We start from the raw sequence: 19,779 nt of genomic DNA, 5'->3' as shown, positions 1-19,779 counted from the left end.
GATATGATCAAATATGAGGCATCTAGGTTTTTAGTAAGGGCTTCCCTCATAGCTCAGTTGGTAAAGAATCTGCCTGCAGTGCAGGAGACCTGTGTTCGATCCCTGGGTTGGGAAGATCCTCAGAGAAGGAAATGGCAACCCACTCCAGTATTATTGCCTGGAGAATCCCATGGACAGAGGAGCCTGAGAGACTGCAATCCATGGGGTCGCGAGAGTCGGACATGACTTAGCGACTAAAGACAGACAGAGGTTTCTAATATACTCTTCATTGACCCTGTTGGTAGATATATGATATATGGGTTAGAGAACCAGATTGACTAAATTTGAAGCTCCCGCCCTACCACCACAGGTTTTGTAATCTTTTGCAAGTGAATTTAATATTTGTTTTTATTAAAGTTATACATGTGCATAGTTCAAAAAGACAATTCTACAAGACTTGTTACCAACAAAAATGAACAAGAAAATCACTTCCTCATTACCACCAGTACTTGATTTCCTACCTCCAAGAAGCAGTTGTTTTCAACTCTTTTAACCTAATTTGTTTGTTTGCCTCCAGATCTCAAGGCAACCTAGTTATATTGCCATTCTTGATATTTCCTTTTAAAATTTTAATTTAATTAAAAATTTATTTTATTGAAGTATAGTTGATTCATTTTTGATATTTCTGTTTTGAGTATTAACTATTTCTGTGGGCTCCCAGGTGGAGCTAGCAGTAAAGAATCCACCTGCTAATGCAGGAGATGTAAAGAGATGAATGTTCAATTCCTGGGTTGGGAAGATCCTCTGGAGGAGAACATGGCAACCCACTCCAGTATTCTTGCTTAGAAAATCCCATGGACAGAGGAGCCTGGTGGGCTGCAGTCCATAGGGCTGCAAAGGATTGGACATTACTGAAGCAACTTGGTACACATCCATTTCTCTAATGGAAGATGAAGGTTTAGTTCTCTATCACACTCACTGCAGTCTCCCAAAGTGGCACAGTGGTAAAGAATGTGCCTGCCAATGCAAGAGACACAGGAGACATGGGTTTGATCCCTTGATTGGGAAGATCTGCTGGAAGAGGAAATGGCAATCCACTCCAGTATTCTTTCCTGGGCAATTCCATGGACAGAGGAGCCTGGTGGACTACAGTCCATGGGGGCACAAAGTGTCAGACATGACTGAGCAACTGAACGCACACACGGGCACACTGACTGCTCCTCTACTACATATACCAAGTCCATACTTCCATTCTCCTAAGATAGTTAGAAAAGCATTCAGTCTAAATAGTATAGCCATGAAAATGCTATTCATAGGTACCATGATTACTGTCTTTTCAGAGAACACTTTATTTTTCCTGAAGTCAGAAACATTCATGCTTTATATTTTGCTTAGTTTTCTATGTATTGATCAATAGTTCAACTCTGCACCCTTCCTCAGTTGTATAAATCTGCTCTCCATATGTCCAAACACATTAGATAGTCTATTAGTTTCATTGTCTTGAAGAAATCTCTCTAGGGGCCTTCTGACTTGCACTGCTCTGGACTATTTTCTATCTATCCCTGCTGCCCTGCATGACCTTGGAGTCTCCCTCACCATCCTTCTTTTTTGGTATATTTCATTTCCTGGAGTCCATTTAAAAATTTTTTTTATTCTTCACTTACTAGAACACATTCTCTAATAATATCCTGAGAAAGGATGCATGAGAAATAAATTTTTGAGACTTTGCCCATATGAAAGTGTCTTTATTCTAACTTCATATTTAATTGATAGTCTGGCTGGGTATAGAATTCTTGGTTGGAAATTATTTTCCTCAGAATTTTGAAGATGTTGCAGCACTATATTTAGGCTTTCAGTGCTTTTCTTGAGAGATCTGAAGCCACTTTGATTTTTAAATTACTTTTATAAAATCTCTTTGCTGTTATTCTCTCTGGAAATTTGAGTGTTCTGAAATTTCATGATCATAGATTTGTTGGAGGGCTATTTTTATTTTGTGCTGTACACTCAGAGGGCCCCTTTAGGTTAAAAAAAACTCAAGTTCTTTGGTTATGGGGAAATATTATTTAATTATTTCTTTGAGTATTTTCTCCCTTCTATTAAATATTTCCTTCTGTTAGAACTTCATAATTCAATTGTTGTGTTACCTAAACTGTTGCTTTAATTAAATAAACAAAACAAAAACAAAAAACAAAAAACTTTTGTCTCCCACATTCTATCTTTGTCTTTTGTACTACATTTCCTTGACTTATTTTATAATCCTTTCTATTTCTGCTATTATGTTTTTAATTTCCAAGAGTTATTTTTTGTTTTAATTCACTGAATGTACCTTTCTTTTAGAAATGGCATCTATTTCCTGAATAGAATATTTTCTCTTTGCAGATTTTAATTTTAAAAAAATTTTCACTGTCATCTGTGTTTTCTCTTTTTCCACATTGCATTTATTTTGCATTTGTTTTGGTCTCTATCATAATAGATACTTTCTTCTAATGCCTTGTGGTCTTGGCTGTCAGCCTACACTTAAGAGGGAGGTTTCTTCTTTTTAATATCATCTTCTCTCATACTTCTAGTGGTACCTGGTGCTGCCAGTGATTGGGCCTTTGGGGAATTCTGTGGTATATTTTAGGATATATTTCAGCTTTTCCCACTACTACTGTAGGATTCGCCTTTCCTGGTTTTGCTGAGTAAGTTCCACTTATTTATCTGCTTTCCAAAACTTCTGTTGCTGATGTCTCTTCTCCATTCTCTGTTCCTATGTACTTCTGATTTATAACAAACAAATGACCTTTTCTGTCATTTGGAGGGGTTTGGAAGGGAGCAAGGTGTATGTGTAATCTACATCAAGGTTCAGCAAACTATGGTTTATGCACTAAAACCAGCTCTTCCCTATTTCTAGGGCACCACGACCAACACTTTCCCAGGTCCCTGAAGTTCCAAACTTCATCCTAGCTTCTCACTCTCAGTCTTAACACACACCTAATACCATTTTCAACCCACCTTCTATTGCACCAACAGCTGTTTGTAAGTGGTGCCACCCTTTCCCCCTTACCCCACCTCTTAGAGGGCAGTTGGTAGTATAAATCTAGCTACTCTCAGACTTCCTGGTCTCCCTGTGGGTGCTGATGCCCCCTGGGGGTGTCCTGCCCCTGATCCTCAGCCAAGTGCCTTTTGTCTCCTGGATGACATAGCAATTTCTTCTGCAATTTCATGGTGACTCACTTTTTAAAAATAGTCTTTGATGTGTCAAAGCCTTTTTTGAAAGTTTGAACAGGTTGTATTGACTAGTTCTCTTTTAGTCACATGCATTTTTACCTTCTAAAAGAAACCCTAATATATTATTTAGGTACAATTTTACCTTCCTGAAACCACACACCCCTTACTTTCCATGCTTCAATGCCTCTCCTTCCGTGTTCTCACATGACCAGCACAGCCTGTCCCGTGAGTTTATCTCACACCAGCTCAAATACCCCCTCCTTCAAGTCTTCCCAGCTTCTCCCAGAAAAAATTCTCCCTCTTACCTCTTAACTCTCTAGAGGCTTGTAATATAGTTAATTATATCTTTGTATTCTCCTTCTGATGGTTCATAAATTCTTTCATGTCAGGAACCTTGTCTAATTTTTCCATACAGTCTCTTGAGTTTGGAAGAACTCTGTATATGTTTGATAAATTAATGACATAAACCTAGGGAGAGACTTCTTGAAATAAGTCTACTAAGTCAACAGCCTCCACTTAACCCACTCGTAGTTCAGTCCCACTAAAGTTACAAATGCCTTCCCAGTGAGTGATTCTTCAGTATCTTTTCATTCATCAGCTTCTTCCTCCTCTTTGCCACATTTCAGTTCAGTTCAGTCGCTCAGTCGTGTCTGACTCTTCGTGACCCCATGAATCATAGCACGCCAGGCCTCCCTGTCCATCACCAACTCCCGGAGTTCACCCAGACTCACGTCCATCGAGTCAGTGATGCCATCCAGCCATCTCATCCTCTGTCGTCCCCTTCTCCTCCTGCCCCCAATCCCTCCCAGCATCAGAGTCTTTTCCAATGAGTCAACTCTTCGCATGAGGTGGCCAAAGTACTGGAGTTTCAGCTTTAGCATCATTCCTTCCAAAGAAACCCCAGGGCTGATCTCCTTCAGAATGGACTGGCTGGACCTCCTTTAGATACTCCTTTTTACCGACAATTCTTACCTCCTCTGGCTTCCTGTGTCCTGCTACTCCTATCTCTAATTATTTTACTCATGTCTCTTCCATGTACCACACTCTTCTAAATCAATGCTTGTGTTTTGTTTTCTGTCCTTGGGCTTTTTTTCCCTCTATGTGTCTTCAGGAATCTCATTTCTCTATGTATCTCAGGAATCTTCAGAACTCATGTTATGTTTGTTTGGGGTTAGGGTTTAAAGGGAGTAAATCGAGGGGCTCAGACTAGGAGTTAGAGTTCCTCAGAATCTAAGCAGTGGAGAGAGTAGAACAAGATACAGGTAGGCATATGGCTATTGAAGTATCAGTTTTGCTGATGGAACAGTAAATACCCAAAATTGAGAGCTCTTTCATGAAGTTAGATTGGAAAACACAGATTAGACCCAATGTCCAAGAGGGGCCTTCTACTTCTTCTGAGATTTAGACTGTCAGGATGAGTTGTGCTTGGAGCAGGTTATTGGGAAGGCAGGTTATTGGGAAGGAAGTGCTCCAGGATATTAAAGCATGCAGGCTGGAAGGTAAAGGAAGTGAGTCCACTCAAACTATAGATAGCTCCAAGATAGCAAGAGACTTGAAAATGAGAATCTTAATTATAGGCCAAGTCCCTAGGAACTAAAAGCTAAATCTCAAGGTCTCATGGAAAGATGATGCATGGGATAGCTGACTGCACCAAAAGAATATTCTGCATCCAAGGCAGCTCTGGTGTCTTGTCCTCAACAACAGGGTTGTGGCTCTTCACTGTTGAAGAGTTGATGCTCTGCCACTAACATGGGCCCCTAAGGCTCAGCATCAAGTGCAGTCCATAGCCTCCCAGCCTCTGTTCTTATTTGCTTGTTTGCTTGTATTTCCTGCCAACAGCCCCAGCTCTGTGCATCCCAACTCAAGTCTGTAAAAGGTAGAACCTGTCTGCATTTTAGATGGATGATCAGTCTATGGATTGCCTTCTCGTGGATCAGGTGCTCACCTGTGGTCCGGTTGTCTGACCAGAGGGGAGGCAGGGTCATGTGGCTTAGATGCAGGCTACTCCCATTTAAGCAAAGAGCAGCATCTATATGCCCAAGCCCAGAATATAGATATATATAATCCTCCTTCTTCCTAATCTCTTACTCATGTCCCACAAGTCACTAGCCTTATAAATGTTCCCTTTTAAACATTATTAGCATCAATTGGCTTTTGTTTTTTAATTTTGTTGCCACTGCCTTGGTTCAGGCCACCATCATTTCTCATCTGGAATATTGCGTTCTTTTCTACCAGTCCTCTGGCCTTCAGTCTCTCTTTCTCTCTCTCCAATCTACCTTTTACTGTGTTGCCAGAACAGTCAGTTTAGTTGCTGCATAGCAGTGAACATTTATGTTTAAGAATATAAATCAGCACGCATGTACACCCGTGGCAGATTCATGTTGATGTATAGCAAAACCAATACAATATTGTAAAGTTATTAGCCTCCAATTAAAATAAATAATTTTCAATTAAAAAAAATAAAATAAAAAAAGAATATAAATCAGATCAGTTTCTCCCCTAGTTTTAAGCGGGGCTTCTCCCTGCTATTGAAATATAGTATAGATGTCTCGCTGTGGCCTCTTACATAAGGGCTCCTACAGATTTGGCTCCTGTCTTCCTCTCTGACCCCATGTCACACCCCCCTTGTGTTCTTCATGCTCTGTGTTCCAGCAACACTGGCCTTCTCTCTGTTTCTTAAATGCACCAAGATTGCTGTACTTTCTTTCCTTCCACCTGGAACTCTTTTTCCTTTGGTCTTTTCTTGGTGGATTCCTGCCTTCCAGTCTCAGTCATATGTCGCCTCCTCAGAGAAGTCTTCCCAAAACACCCAATCTAGCATTGCCTGTACTTCCACCTGTGATCACTATTACATCATTGGATATTCTTCATGCCACTTATCACTGTCAGAAATTATTGTGCTCATTTATTTACTGTTTTTTTTCAATCTCCCTGATTAAAATATAAATTCCTTGAGAATAGGAGCATTTTTGTTCTTCTTTATTATTGTATCCCTAAGTCTGGTGTATCATAGTTGCTTAATTAATATGTTGAATTAAAGAACAATGAAATATCCCCCTTATTTCCATACCTATTCATTATACTTGGCTTCCCCCCTTCAGCTTTCAGTTCAGTTCAGTCACTCAGTCGTGTCTGACTCTTTGCGACCCCATGGACTGCAGCACGCCAGGCCTCCTCCCAGACCATCTCCTGGAGCTTGCTCAGACTCATGTCCATCGAGTCAGTGATGCCATCCAACCATCTCATCCTCTGTCATCCCCTTCTCCTCCTGCCTTCAATCTTTCCCAGCATCAGGGTCTTTTCAAATGAGTCAGTTCTTTGCATCAGATGCCCAATGTATTGGAGCTTCAGCTTCAGTATCTGTCCTTCCAATGAATATTCAGGACTGATTTCCTTTAGGATAGACAGGTTTGATCTCCTTGCAGTCCAAGGGACTCTCAAGAGTCTTCTCCAATACCACAGTTCAAAAGCATCAATTCTTTGGCACTCAGCCTTCTTTATGGTCCAACTCTTACATCCATACATGACTACATCCATAGCCATGACTAGATGGGCCTTTGTCAGCAAAATAATGTCTCAGCTTTATTGAGTTATTATTGACAAATAGTTGTTGTGTAAGTTTAAGGTGTACAATGTAATTGTTTGAAAGACATATATAATGTGAAATAATGACTACAAAAAGGCTAGTTAGCACATCCATCACCTCACGTAGTTACCTTTTTGCATGTATGTGTGTGATGATAACATTTAACATCCACTGTCTCAACAAACTTCAAGTATACAGTATGGTATTGTTAACTATATAATGCTTAGCTTTATATATGTTTTTATTTTACCTGTTAGGTTGTAAGCTACTTGACAGAACAGTTTTTTTTTTTTTTTTCCCCATTCATTCTTCCATCTCTAGGGCTTACCTATGGTGGCTAGCAGAATATATGTGCTGAGTGTGTGCCATGACAGGTAGTACCCAAAACATAGCTTATTCACCACATAATATGACTTTTGGAAGCCTCTCCAGTGACTGGAAAGACTGGGCCCTGTTCTCTATCCTCTCTTTATATTCTTTTTATCCACTTCAGAAACCAGACACAGGAAACATCTGACCATAATAAAAGGTTTCTAGTCAATTCCTCACTGAACAAAGTCATGTGTAGCGATGCTCTGTTGTGCTTTGGTCTGGAATTCTGTTTGGTCACTTGTGTAGCGCACCACATGGCTGCCTCTGGCCTCAGAGCCAGGAACAGCTGGAGCCCGGGCTGCTTGAAATAAAAATGACGTATTTGTTAGCCTGAGAGGGGGAAGTCTGGATGTTCTTGCTCTGCTTCTTGCAAAACAAACTTTTCAATTTGTTGAATACTGAATTTTCCCTTTAGCTGTCAAAGTGGTTTATAGCTCAAATGATCTTACATCCTTCAGAATAAACACAAAAAAATGAATGGCCAAACTGATTCTCAAATCTCTGCCTTAAATGCTCAAAGCAATATCCATCCAAATTACACAAAACATGATATATGTCCCTGACTTCCTCCTGAAGTTTCTGCCCGCTCACTTGCATCTTCTGCAGTTTAAAGACACACGGTCTTGGGAGCATTCCACCACCACTGGAAATAATATTTACAAAAACTCTTTCTTTCCAGTAAGACTGTTATCTGTTTGGTGCTTGCTTCTTGCACATCTTTATCATGCTTTACTTCTAAGTGCCAATTAACATCTCTGCTTCCTTGGCTAGAAGGGAAAGACCAGCTCCTATCTGCTGGATAGGATAGATCAGATAGGATAGATTAGATAGACCAGCTCATATCTCTAGTATCACCAGCCCTGGCACATAATAGGCCACTGATAATAGTTGTGAGAAGGAATGAAGAAGGAAAGAATTTTTTCAAAGCTGGTCTATTTAGGAATTGAGGTCACTGAGGTATAAGGAAAGGGAAAAGCCAAATAGCTTGTCAGCACATATAGTGAATCAGGAAGGCGATCAAGAACCTGCCATCCTTTTGCATTGGTACCAATGAGTTAGAGGTTAAAATCCTAGAGCTGGATTAGAAAGTTTTTTCCTAACTTTTTTTTCCCTCTGATAATACAAGTTACATGTTCACTATAGAAAATTTTCAAAACTGCAGGAATAAATATCATCTATAATTCTTTCACCCAGAGACAACCATTGTTCACATTTAGGTTTCTTTTTTTTTTTCCCTTTTACTCTTAAAGTTTTAGTCTTTTAGTTAACGTGTAGCCTTTTTTCTTTTAGAAAAAGATTGAAAACTTTGAAAGAGATTATTTCAGAACTGCTTGTGTGTACAAAGATGGTAAATTGCAATTGGAAAAGTACCTGTCAACTGCAATAAAAATTTGAGATGGTGTTGCTGTTGCTCATCTGGGCAGTCAGCTTCTCAGAAAGGCTTTGCTAATCTCCTCCAGGTAACTGTGATCCCTCACCTAGAAGGCGCCTGGGGCCCTTTCCTTATTCCCCCTGCACTGCTTCGTGGGAATGCTTTCATCTTCCAAGGATGAGGCTGGGCTTCAACCTCTGAATCTTTCTGCTACAAGGACATTTCAAGGTTGACTTGAATTGAATGAGAATCTCTGTGCAGAATAGATCTCTCCCCACACCAGTTTGTGAAATATCACTCAGATAACATCGCCTTTGAAAGGAAGCAAAGCCATTTACTAGTTTATTCCTTTGTTTAATGAGCATGTTGACCACTTTCTGTGCGTCAGTCAGTGCACTTGACATCAAAGCCTCAAAATAAATAGACAGTCCTTGTCCTCAGGGGACATGCAGTTTAATGAGAGAAGAGCAAGAGTAAAAACAGGATTATAATGCACTATGACAAATGCCATAATAGCCGTGCAGGCCTAAAGAGAAGGGGCAAATTGACCAGAGAAGGCTTTAAGAAGAGGAGATGATCTCTTTGGGTCTTAATAGAAAAGTGGGAGATTTTCTATGCAAGCAGGTAGAGAAAACAGTATGTCAGATGTCTGAAAACATGAAGGTGAAGATCTTTTTGGGAAAATAGAAACAGTTTAGCATATCTGGAACATGGGATATATTACAGGTCATAAATGAGCCAGAATGATAAAGACCGTGAAGGTCAGAGCTTGAACTTTATCTTTCAGGCTAGAGGAAGCCACTGAAGCATTTTAATCAAGAGCAAAGAGGTGGTCAGGTATACTTTTTAGAAAAGTCATGCAGCAGTATAAAAGATGATGGAAGTAGGCTAAGTTGGAGTTTAAGTGTGGATAAGGAGGCTATCAGAACACTCCCAGAAAAAGAAGGATAGGCAGATATCCACAAAAGGCAAAGAACCTGCCTTCCAATGTAGGAGACGTAAGAGACACAGGTTCAGTGCCTGGGTCAGGGAAGATCCCCTGGAGGAGAGCACGGAAACTGCAGTATTCTTGCCTGGAGAATTCCCATGGACAGAGGAGCCTAGTAGGCTACAGTCCATAGGGTGGCAAAGAGTTGGACATGACTAAGTGACTGAGCATGCACCAGCTGTTATTCTGGTAACATGTCAGTGAACAAAGCATCCATAGTATCTGTCTGTATGGAGCTTATAGTCTAGCAGTGGGACAGATGTAACTTCCAGTTTTGATAACTCTTGTGTCAGATATCCATGTACAGTACAAAGAAAATGATGTATACCTGAGATCTGAAGGGTCCTGCTGGGGTGGGATGCTCCCTGGGGTGCAGATGCTGTTCCTATAGGCAGCCAGCTAGTATTCCTTTGTAGTGAGTGAGCCTTTTGAATATGACCCTTTTTGAGTCTGGAGTCTCTGGGGTTATGTTGGGCCTGAAATTGTCTTGGTGTCCCTTGTATTAATAATTTGCATTTATTGAGCTGTGTGTTGGCTTTATGCCATCATTTGTATTGGCTCCTGTTGTAGGAAACAGCCATAAAAGATTCACAGTTATTTATCATATAATAGAAATGTAGAAGTTAACAGTCTTCAACATGGTGCAGCATCTCCATTTATTAAGACCTACAAGAGGAATTGCTTTCTGATCACTATACAGTATTTGCTTTTCTACTTCTGGTTGCTCTGAGGCACCCTGTCCAATCCTGCTTCAGGTCTCCACACAGGACACCCTCTGCCTGGAATGCCCCTTCCCTTCTTGTCGGGTTTAACCTCTACGTATCCTACATATCCATCAGCTTGTAGTTCAGGTTTCACTTCTTTAGGGAAGCCTTGCCTAACCAATATACACTCCCCTTCCAAACATTTAGTGCTTTTCCCACATTCTTTGTTGTTGTTTTTACTTCATCAGTTTTCAGTTGAATAAGTTGTTGTTGGGTGACTTTTTTTCTCGTAGACTGATGACAGATCCATGAGGGTGGAGATCGTGCATTTTTGTGTGTGTCTGGATTGCAAGGGCATAGTATAGTATCTTGCACGTAGTAGATGCTCAATAAATATTTACTGAATAGTTGAATAAATGAATGAATGAATATACTGTGAGCCCTCAATCTTGTTCATGTTCTCCTTTATTTAGCTGTTTGGGAGCTCAGACTTCTTTGATTCAACCTGTAGTGTTTGGTTAGGTCCTCATGGCATGCATTTTGTGCACTAACATTCCCCTGACTATATAATATTTTTCCTTCCTTTGATTTCTTCATTTTTGAAATTCCAGTGTATACTGTAAATTCCTGTAAGTCACTTGATACCTTTTGGGGAAGGAAATAATAAACAATTGGATATAATAATAGGAAAAGAAAGTAAATCAAAGGAAAATGTTGGTGCCTTTAACCAGATTCAGGATGGACATTTTCTTTTGCTTTGTTTTAATTTTATTTTCACTGTGTGAAGGAAAAAGAAGTAAATTTGTCCCCTAATTTGGCAGGAAATACTTCTGAAGAATTTGGGGCATGTCTCTGCCCTGAGATGTTCCTCCCAGGGGCAGGAGGCTGGGGCTGGGCTTGGCAGGGCCTCCTGGCCCAGTGGATGGGTGGGACGGACCTGTGGAGGCTGTCTGTGCAGCTGATTCCTGTCCTGTTGACCTTTCCTTGGGAGAGGGTTTGGGCAGTGCCAGTGAGAGCTTGCTCTTTTTGTTTGTTTTTGTTTTGTTTCTACTGTAAGAAGGAGAAAGAAATGAACTTGTCCTCTTGTGTTGCAGATTCAGTGGTTCTTTCCTTTGACTCCGCGGGACAAACACTAGGCTCAGGTACCAATCCCTCCCCTCTGTCATCCTTTCTTCTCTCAGCACTGGCCACAGCTGAAGTGGAGCCTAATGAGGTCGGGGAGGGGGCGTCTGGGGAGGGCACTGGAATATTTCAATATTGTGGGAAGATCTCAGGAAGCTTTTCTAGGGACCTGTAGTCTGGGAAACAGCAGTGGGATGCAGCGTCCAGAGGACTTTGCCAGTTGTTTTAAATGTGTGCAGCCAAGAGTTTGCAGTAGATGCTCCGTCCTCATTCAGGGTGGTCCAGGGTCATAGAAAAGATGTCTGTTTCCTGTGCATACATCCTGTCTCAGAGAGAGATGGGCAGAGGCCACTGAAAGATGCCAACCTCTGGGCACACAGGAGCAGTGGACCATCAGGCTCTCCAGAAACATGCTGGGATGGTGAGAGCATCACAGCTTCCTGAGAACACACACCCTGTTGCAGGTTCACAGGCACACCCCATATAACTCAAATACACACCTCCTGTGTGTAGGGGTACGTACTGTGCACACGTGCTGAAGCACTCCCATGCTTCCCTGTGTCAACAGCGCAGGACGCAGAAATCGGCACACCCACCACTTTGACTTGGATCACCCAGGCTTAGTGGAGCCCCGCTCTCCCCTATCTCAGGCTGTTTGCCTGCCCCACAGCCCTCTGCTGCTGGCAGTGAACAGAAAGGGAAGATACTGATTCTTCAACTTGCTGCCATTGCATCCATATGGGAGCCCTAGAATGACTTTACCTCATGAGGAGAGCATCTCCATGCGTCAAGTCTTAATTTTTACTTGAAGATGGTGGTTCTTGTACCATGGGTGCTGCCTGTGAGTAACAGGGAGACTTTGCTGGCCTGTTAAAGGCAATTAACCCATTTTGCTGTGGTTGACTGCGATAGACTGATGCTTCACAATGCAGCCATGAGGTTCAGGCCACTGTAGCAATGTGGATGAGAGGAAGGACGATCAGAGAATATAATCTCAGCTACCACTGTTTACTGAGGGCCTACTGTGTGCCAGCACTAAAAACACCAAAGCCAAGTGCTTTTTCACACTTCTTGCAAGGTGGATAGTAAGTACATCTTTAATTATAGATAAAGAAACCTAATACTCAAGAGTCAAAGTACCCTGTCCAGGGCTACTCATATCTGTCTAACCCTAGAGCCTATACTCTCTGCCTTGCCATCTTGCTGTCTCATACCTTGATACTTGATACTCCACTGAAATGCTTTAAGACAGAATGGACAGATAGAAAGAGTTTTGAAATAGGCATAAAGTTGTGTCAGTTCACATAGGAAAACATGAATCAATTTTATTACATTTATTATAATTTATTACATTACAACTTTATTACAAAGTAAAACTTCTGTTAATCAAAAGATACCATTAAGAGAGTGAAAAGGCAGAGTGAAAAAAGATGTATAACATAAATAGCCAACAAAGGGCTTGTTTCCAGAATAAAGAGCTACAAAGATCAATGTGAATAAAGAAGCAACCCTGTGTAGAAACAAGCAAAAGACCCAAATAGGCCCTTCACAAAAGAGGAATCCAGATGGTCAATAACCCAATGAAAAGGTCTTCAATTGTATTAGTACCTAGGGAAATGCAAATTAGCATTTCAAGCACAAGCTGGAATCAAGATTGCCAGGAAAAATATCAGTAACCTCAGATATGCAGATGACACCACCCTTATGGCAGAAAGTGAAGAACTAAAGAGCCTCTTGATGAAAGTGAAAGAGGAGAGTGAAAACGCTGGCTTAAAGCTCAACATTCAGAAAACTAAGATTATGGCATCCAGTCCCATCACTACATGGCAAATAGATGGGGAAACAGTGGAAACAGTGGCAGACTATATTTTTGGGGGCTCCTAAATCACTGCAGATGGTGACTGCAGCCATGAAATTAAAAGACGCTTACTCCTTGGAAGGAAAATTATGACCAACCTAGACAGCATATTCAAAAGCAGAGACATTACTTTGCCAACAAAGGTCCATCTAGTCAAGGCTATGGTTTTTCCAGTAGTCATGTATGGATGTGAGAGTTGGACTATAAAGAAAGCCGAGCACTAAAGAATTGATGCTTTTGAACTGTGGTGTTGGAGAAGACTCTTGAGAGTCCCTTGGACTGCTAGGAGATCCAACCAGTCCATCCTAAAGGAAATCAGTCCTGAATATTCATTGGAAGGACTGATGTTGAAGCTGAAACTCTAATACTTTGGCCACCTGATATGAAGAACTGACTCATTTGAAAAGACCCTGATGCTGGGAAGGATTGAAGCCAGCAGGAGAAGGGGATGAAAGAGGATGAGATGGTTGGATGGCATCACCAACTCAATGGACATGAGTTTGAGTAAACTCTGGGAGTTGGTGTTGGACAGGGAGGCCTGGCGTGCTGCAGTCCAGAACACGACTGAGCGACTGAACTGAACTGAGATACCACTGCACAGCTACCAAAATAGGGACACTTGAAAAGCCTGATAAAAGGTTGGTAAGGATTTGATGCAGTGGAAATTCTGCTGTCAGTGGGTAAGTTGATCACAACCACTTTGGAAAAAACTGTGGTAGTGTCTAGCTAAATCTGAATAGATACATACCCATGACCAGGCCCTGGGGAGGCCCTAGGAAATATATTCCCTGCATAAATAGGTAGTTACATATATATACCAGAATATATGTATAAGATACATGTGTAAGAATCTGTCTCTGTCACTGAAAGCAGCTAAAGGCCTGGACATTTAGCAGCTATTTGAAAGACTCTGGAATAGAAACAGCAGTAGACAGATTGGAGGAAAAAGCTAGAATTAGAAGTACTACCACACTGGCAATGGATTTCTCATTTTTCCTCTGGTATCCCATGTCATGGACTCGAGGCGTCCGAAAACCTGAGCACAGAGTAGACATCAGGGCACAACTGGAGAGAATTCCAGAAGACCTCTAGTTATGGCTCTGGTTGGGAAAGGGGCTCTAAGGCTCAGACAGAGGGGGATATCCCTAAGGTCGTTTTTTCTGTTTTCTCATGCCTTAATCCCCAGGCAGTCCCCTGAGTGGTGGGGATGGCAGTGCCCAGTAATAGCAGTGAGGCCTTCAAGCACCTAAAACCGAAGAAAGGAAATATTCTTCTTTGATCAAAACTTCCTTTTTGTAATCTCAAGAGGGTGGGAGAAAATCCAGTTGTCTTTTGTCTCCCCACCTTCTTGCTGCTTGGTTCCAGATTTGGGTACAGTTTAGGAAATGTGTGGCAGAAAGTGGTAAATAAAACCCCAGCTTTGGGGCCAGAGGACCAAGAAGGGGAGGCCCGATAAACTGGAAAGTACAAGGAGACGGCAGAGAGGAAGGAGTTCAGAAAAGCAACTCCGTAATGTTGTATGTGAACTTCTGGGCTCACCCTGAGCTGTGCATGTGCACGTCTGATTCCAACCAACACACCAAAGACTTAAGAACTGAACTAAGGGATGGACCAGACTGGACACTGGGTAGTGCACACAGAGGTCACACCTGAACAGGCTTTGGAAGCAGAACTGGCACTGAAACCACAGCTCGCAGAGGGCTGGTCAGAACTTGTCACCTAAACCCAGCTTGGTTGATTGTCTTGTGAAACAAAAATATCAGCATTCTCCACTGGATTTAAATCAGACCTGGATTTAAAGAAGATTTAAACACGTTTCACAACATAATATTCAAAATATATAAGACACAATCTAAAATTAATTATCATATGAAGAACCAGGAAAATCTCAACTTGCCTGGGAGAGACAATCAATAGATGCTGATGCTAGGGTGACACAGATGTTGGGATAATCTGACAGACTTTAAAGTGGCATTTATACAAATGCTTCTGGACGCCTTTCTCCATCTCTTCCATCTGGCTGTTCCTGTGTTGAATCCTTTCATAATAAACTGGTAATCTTGTAAGTAAACTGTTAAAAAAAAATGCTCTCAAAAGTAAGGATAAACACTGTTGACATGAATTTAGATAGAAAGTGTTAGCACAAAAAGAAAAAAACTTGTATATATAATGAAATGGAGATAAGAGAAAAAAATACAATAATTGAAAATTTAAAAACTTTGCTAAATAGGCTCAATCACAAAATCGAGATGATGAGCAAAGAATCAGTAAACTTGAAAATAAACTCTCCAATCTGAACAATAGAAGAAAAAAATGTCAAAGAAGTTGAACGGTGTCTCAGTAACTTATGGGACAATGCTGGAAGGTTTACAGTCTGTGTCACTGGAGTCCCAGAAGGAGAGAAAGTGCAGTACAGAAGAAATGTTTGAAGAAGTAATGGCTTAAACTTCCCAAATTTGGTGCCCAAGTAGGGTTTATCCTGGGAATGGAAGGCTGACTCAACATTCAAAAGTCAATCAGTGTAATCTACCATATTAACTGTCTAAAGAAGAAAAACTACATGGTCACGTCAATTGATAAAGAAAAAGCATCTGATAAAATTCCACACCTACTCACGATAAAAATTCTCAGAAAACTTAGAAGGGAATTTTTTCAATCTGACATAGGGCATCTACAAAAAGCCTACAGCAAACATCATACTTTATGGTAAAACTGCTGTCCCCCTAAAATCAAGAACCACTCCTGAAAGTCCTAGCCAGTACACTGAGAAGAAAAAGAATGAAAAAGAATGCAGATGGGAAAAGAAGAAATAAAACCAACCCTCTTCATAGGTGACATGGTTTCCTACATAGAAAATCCCAAGGAATCTGTTTTTAAAAACTGCCAGAACTAACAACTAAGTTTAGCAAGATAACAGGATGCAAAATCAGAATGCAAAAAATTAATTATATTTCTGTATACTAGCAATGAATAATTGAAAGTCAAACATTTTTTAAAAACTGAAAACAAATCATGGTACCCCCCCCAAAAAAATAAAATGCTTATGTATACATATGGTGAAATGTGCAGGGTCTGTATGCCAAAACCTGTTTGTCCCCCATATTTTCTCCCTCACCTACCAAACTTCCAAGGCACAAACCTCGTGATCACCTTGATTGTTCCTCTTCCTCACCCTTTCCTACCTTTTCTGTCTTCATGGTGTGTCCTTCTTTCAAGCATCACTGTCCAAGGTACCATCTTCTTCCCCCTTAGACAAGTAAACATCTCTTAACTGGTCTCTCTGTGCTCACTGGTTGCCTCCCAGTGGTCCATTCTCTATGTTGTGGTCAGAGTCATCTTTTATAAATGTGGGTCAGATCACATCTTGTTCCACCTGCAATCTCTCCAGGTCCAAACGCCATTAACTACAGTGTCCTATTCCAATTTCTAATTATCTCAACACTTTGATTTGTGTTCATTTGTCCCCTCGCTGTCCTCAAGCCACATTGGCATTCCTGCCATTCCATGAATATGCCAGGTTCCTTCCTGCCCCAGGGTCTTTGTACTCACTTTTCTTCTGCTTAAGTTAGTAAGTGTTAGTCGCTCAGTCATGCCCGACTCTTTGCGACCCCATGGACTGTCCATGAGATTTTCCAGGTAAGGATACTGGAATGGATTGCCATTTCCTTCTCCCAGGGGATCTTTCCAACCCAGGGATCGAACCTGGGTCTCCTGCTCTACAGGCAGATTCTTTACCGACTGAGCTACAAGAGAAGCCCTTTCTTCTGCTTAGAATGCTTTTATCTTTTACTTTGCATAATTGTCTCAAATCTCTGTTCAAATATCACCTCTGCAAGAAGGCTATCCCAGAACACTTTATCTAGTCTACTCTCTTGATCTCCAACCTTTCTCTAAGCAGATATGCCTTTATTTCTTCTTAGCTGTCATCCTTCCTTCAAATTACCTGCTTATTTACCTTCCTTCAAATTATTTATTTATTTACCTTATTTAGTTATCCACCCCTCCCCCCACCCCAACTAACATGTAGGCTTCATGTGGCCAGGGACCTTGCCTTTCTTGTTCACGACTGTATCCCTGGAACTTGGAACAGTACCCACCACATAATAGGTGCTCAGGAAATATTTATTGAAGGAAGGAAGAGTAGAAACATAGAAACATTATTTAGGACATAATAGGACATTGTCCAATGTCCAATGGCGTGTCCGTACAGTGGAATACTGTGTAGCCATTAGAAATGATAGTGCAATTTTATTTTTATTGACGTAGAAGATGTTGAGGGTATTGTTGAGTAAACAAAATAGGAACAAACAGCATGTATATTGAAGGTACATGAAAGTAAAATTATATATGCATATTTACATATATATTTGTGAGAAGAGATTTCTGGGAAGATACCAAAATGTTTGCAACAAATAGCTTTAGATAATGAGAGTTTTGAGTGATTCTTACTTCATTCTTTTTAAGTTTTTTTTCATATGGATTTTTATAGTTAGCTTGTGTTATTCCTAAAACTGGGGAAAATAAAATTATTTTTGTTTGGAGAGAAGGACTGTATCTGTGCTTAGTGGGTGGGGCTTCCCTGGTGGCTCAGATGGTAAAGAATCTGCCTCCAATGAAGGAGGCCCCTGGTTTGATTCTTGGGTTGGGAAGATCCTTTGGACTAGGGAATGGCAACCCACTCCAGTATTCTTGCCTGGAGAATTCCATGGACAGAGGAGCCTGGAGGGCTACAGTCCATGGGGTGGTAAAGAGTTAGATATAACTGAGCAACTAACACATACACACCCACACATACACTAGCCAGTAAGCTCCATAGTTTGAGATACAAACCGCAGAGTGAGCCATTTTTTCTATTTCCTGTCCCAGCTGCCCTTTTGACATGCTGTCACTCATAATCTTGCCGCTTAGCACAACATGCCCTGGCATGGTCTGGGCATACTTGATATCATGAATAAAACTGAATTTACTGTCTGCTCAGCTCTGCTGCTAAGTCTCTTCAGTTGTGTCCGACTCTGCGATCCCATAGACGGCAGCCCACCAAGGCTCCCCCGTCCCTGGGATTCTTCAGGCAAGAACACTGGAGTGGGTTGCCATTTCCTCCTCCAATGCATGAAAGTGAAAAGTAAAAGTGAAGTCGCTCAGTCGTGTTCAGCTCTTTGCGACCCCATGGACTGCAGCCCACCAGGCTCCTCAGCTCCAGACATCTGCTTTCCTTCCCAGGACAGAGGAGAGTTGGTGCATGGCCTCTCAGCCTGTGTTGGGATGGGGCTTCTACCTGCCAGTGCAGCACCCCAGGCTGCTTGGGTGGAGGGCGCACAGGCATTGAGGGCCTTGTCTTATCAGGACCTGCTCACTAGGCCTCTGCCCTCCCCCACGCCAGTGTACACCCGTTTGAGATTGGGCTTCAGTTGGTGAACTCCTTACTTTACTGGGTCAGTTAATTTAGTCCAGGTCAGTGAATTCTTTCTGTGTTTATATTATATAACTGCTTTTCCTATTTTAGTTTGTCTTTGATTAATTGATCCTACATTATGATTTATTTTCCTGACTTGATGTGGGAGCTGTTTGCACTTTGGCCAGCCCCTCTTGGGCCTCTGTGGGACTCCCATGGTTCATGTGTGGGCGTGGCCAGGCCTTCTGACACCACCCTGGAGCCAGGAGTGGGAGGTAGGAGTAGATAATTGCTCTCATGGCAGCTCTCCTAATATGAGGGTCTGCTTTTCTTATCCTCAGAGAGTCAGTGTAGCATAATGTAAAGACAAGAAGCTGCAAAGTCAAACCTGGGTTGGTTCAACAATACCCCAGCTGGTCCATGTACTGGCTGGGGATCCTGAACATGTTAATTCTTATCTCCAAGACTCTGTTCCCTCCTCTGTAAAATGCAGGAAATACCCACCTCGTAGGAGTTGTAAGAGTTACACTGAGAGTGTAGGTGAAAGTTCTGAAAACAGTGTGAATTCACAGTAGATGCTCAGTAAATACTCATTCCCTCACTTCTTCCCTTTGTCTGGCATGTCCCACAGGCCATTTGCAACTGTTGCCAACTTCCTCCTCCACCCAAGCCAGGACATACATTACTTATGTTTAATATAGCCTGTGACTTTTATTGGAGGCTGTACAGTGCCTTTTCTTTAGAAAAGAGGGATCTATTTTGGTTAGGATAGGTCCTCATTCCATTTACCCCTATGCCCTTTGCACTTAGCAATTCATCATAGCTCAGAGACTGGAGCCAAAGACCCCCTTGAAAAAAGATCTGGCAGCAGAGTTCTTCTCTTATGTACTTGGACTTTTCTTGCCCGATGGCCTATCCTGCTTTTCTGACTTTCATGCATTCTAATATGAAGTGCTGTAGTTTTCTGATAGAATCAAGGCCATGGTTTTATCCCTTCACTAAACTTCATCTACTTCAGTAATATTCCTCAAGCTGGCCTTCCTGGGGAATATTCACTGTTGTCATCAGCCTAAGCATCTGCTTTGCTTTCTAAGCACAGTGACCATGCACGGGAATTTGTGGTGGCTCTTTACAATGATCAGAGGAGGTGGGTCACTGGGAACCGGAAGGGCCAGTCGCACAATCGGCTCACAGTG

The 19,779-nt window shown here is 41.6% G+C and overlaps 1 protein-coding gene across 10 annotated transcripts in view; it reads left to right on the top strand.

Annotated features, from left to right (window-relative positions):
* Positions 1-19,779, top strand: part of ST3GAL3 (ST3 beta-galactoside alpha-2,3-sialyltransferase 3) — a 215,630-nt gene that overhangs the window by 82,873 nt on the left and 112,978 nt on the right. For 7 of the 10 annotated variants that reach the window (XM_019957647.2, XM_019957643.2, XM_019957645.2 and 4 more), the window contains one exon: positions 11,306-11,353. The exons of the other annotated variants lie outside the window; for them this stretch is intronic. In XM_019957647.2, the coding sequence (XP_019813206.1) occupies positions 11,306-11,353 (48 nt within the window). The remainder of the gene's footprint in view (positions 1-11,305; positions 11,354-19,779) is intronic. 10 annotated transcript variants of the gene reach the window in all.

The sequence above is a fragment of the Bos indicus genome, chromosome 3 (assembly GCF_029378745.1).
Source record: "Bos indicus isolate NIAB-ARS_2022 breed Sahiwal x Tharparkar chromosome 3, NIAB-ARS_B.indTharparkar_mat_pri_1.0, whole genome shotgun sequence".
Taxonomy (NCBI): domain Eukaryota; kingdom Metazoa; phylum Chordata; class Mammalia; order Artiodactyla; family Bovidae; genus Bos; species Bos indicus.
The sequence above is the reverse complement of the archived record's forward strand: the minus strand, read 5'-3'. Positions and strand labels throughout refer to the sequence as shown.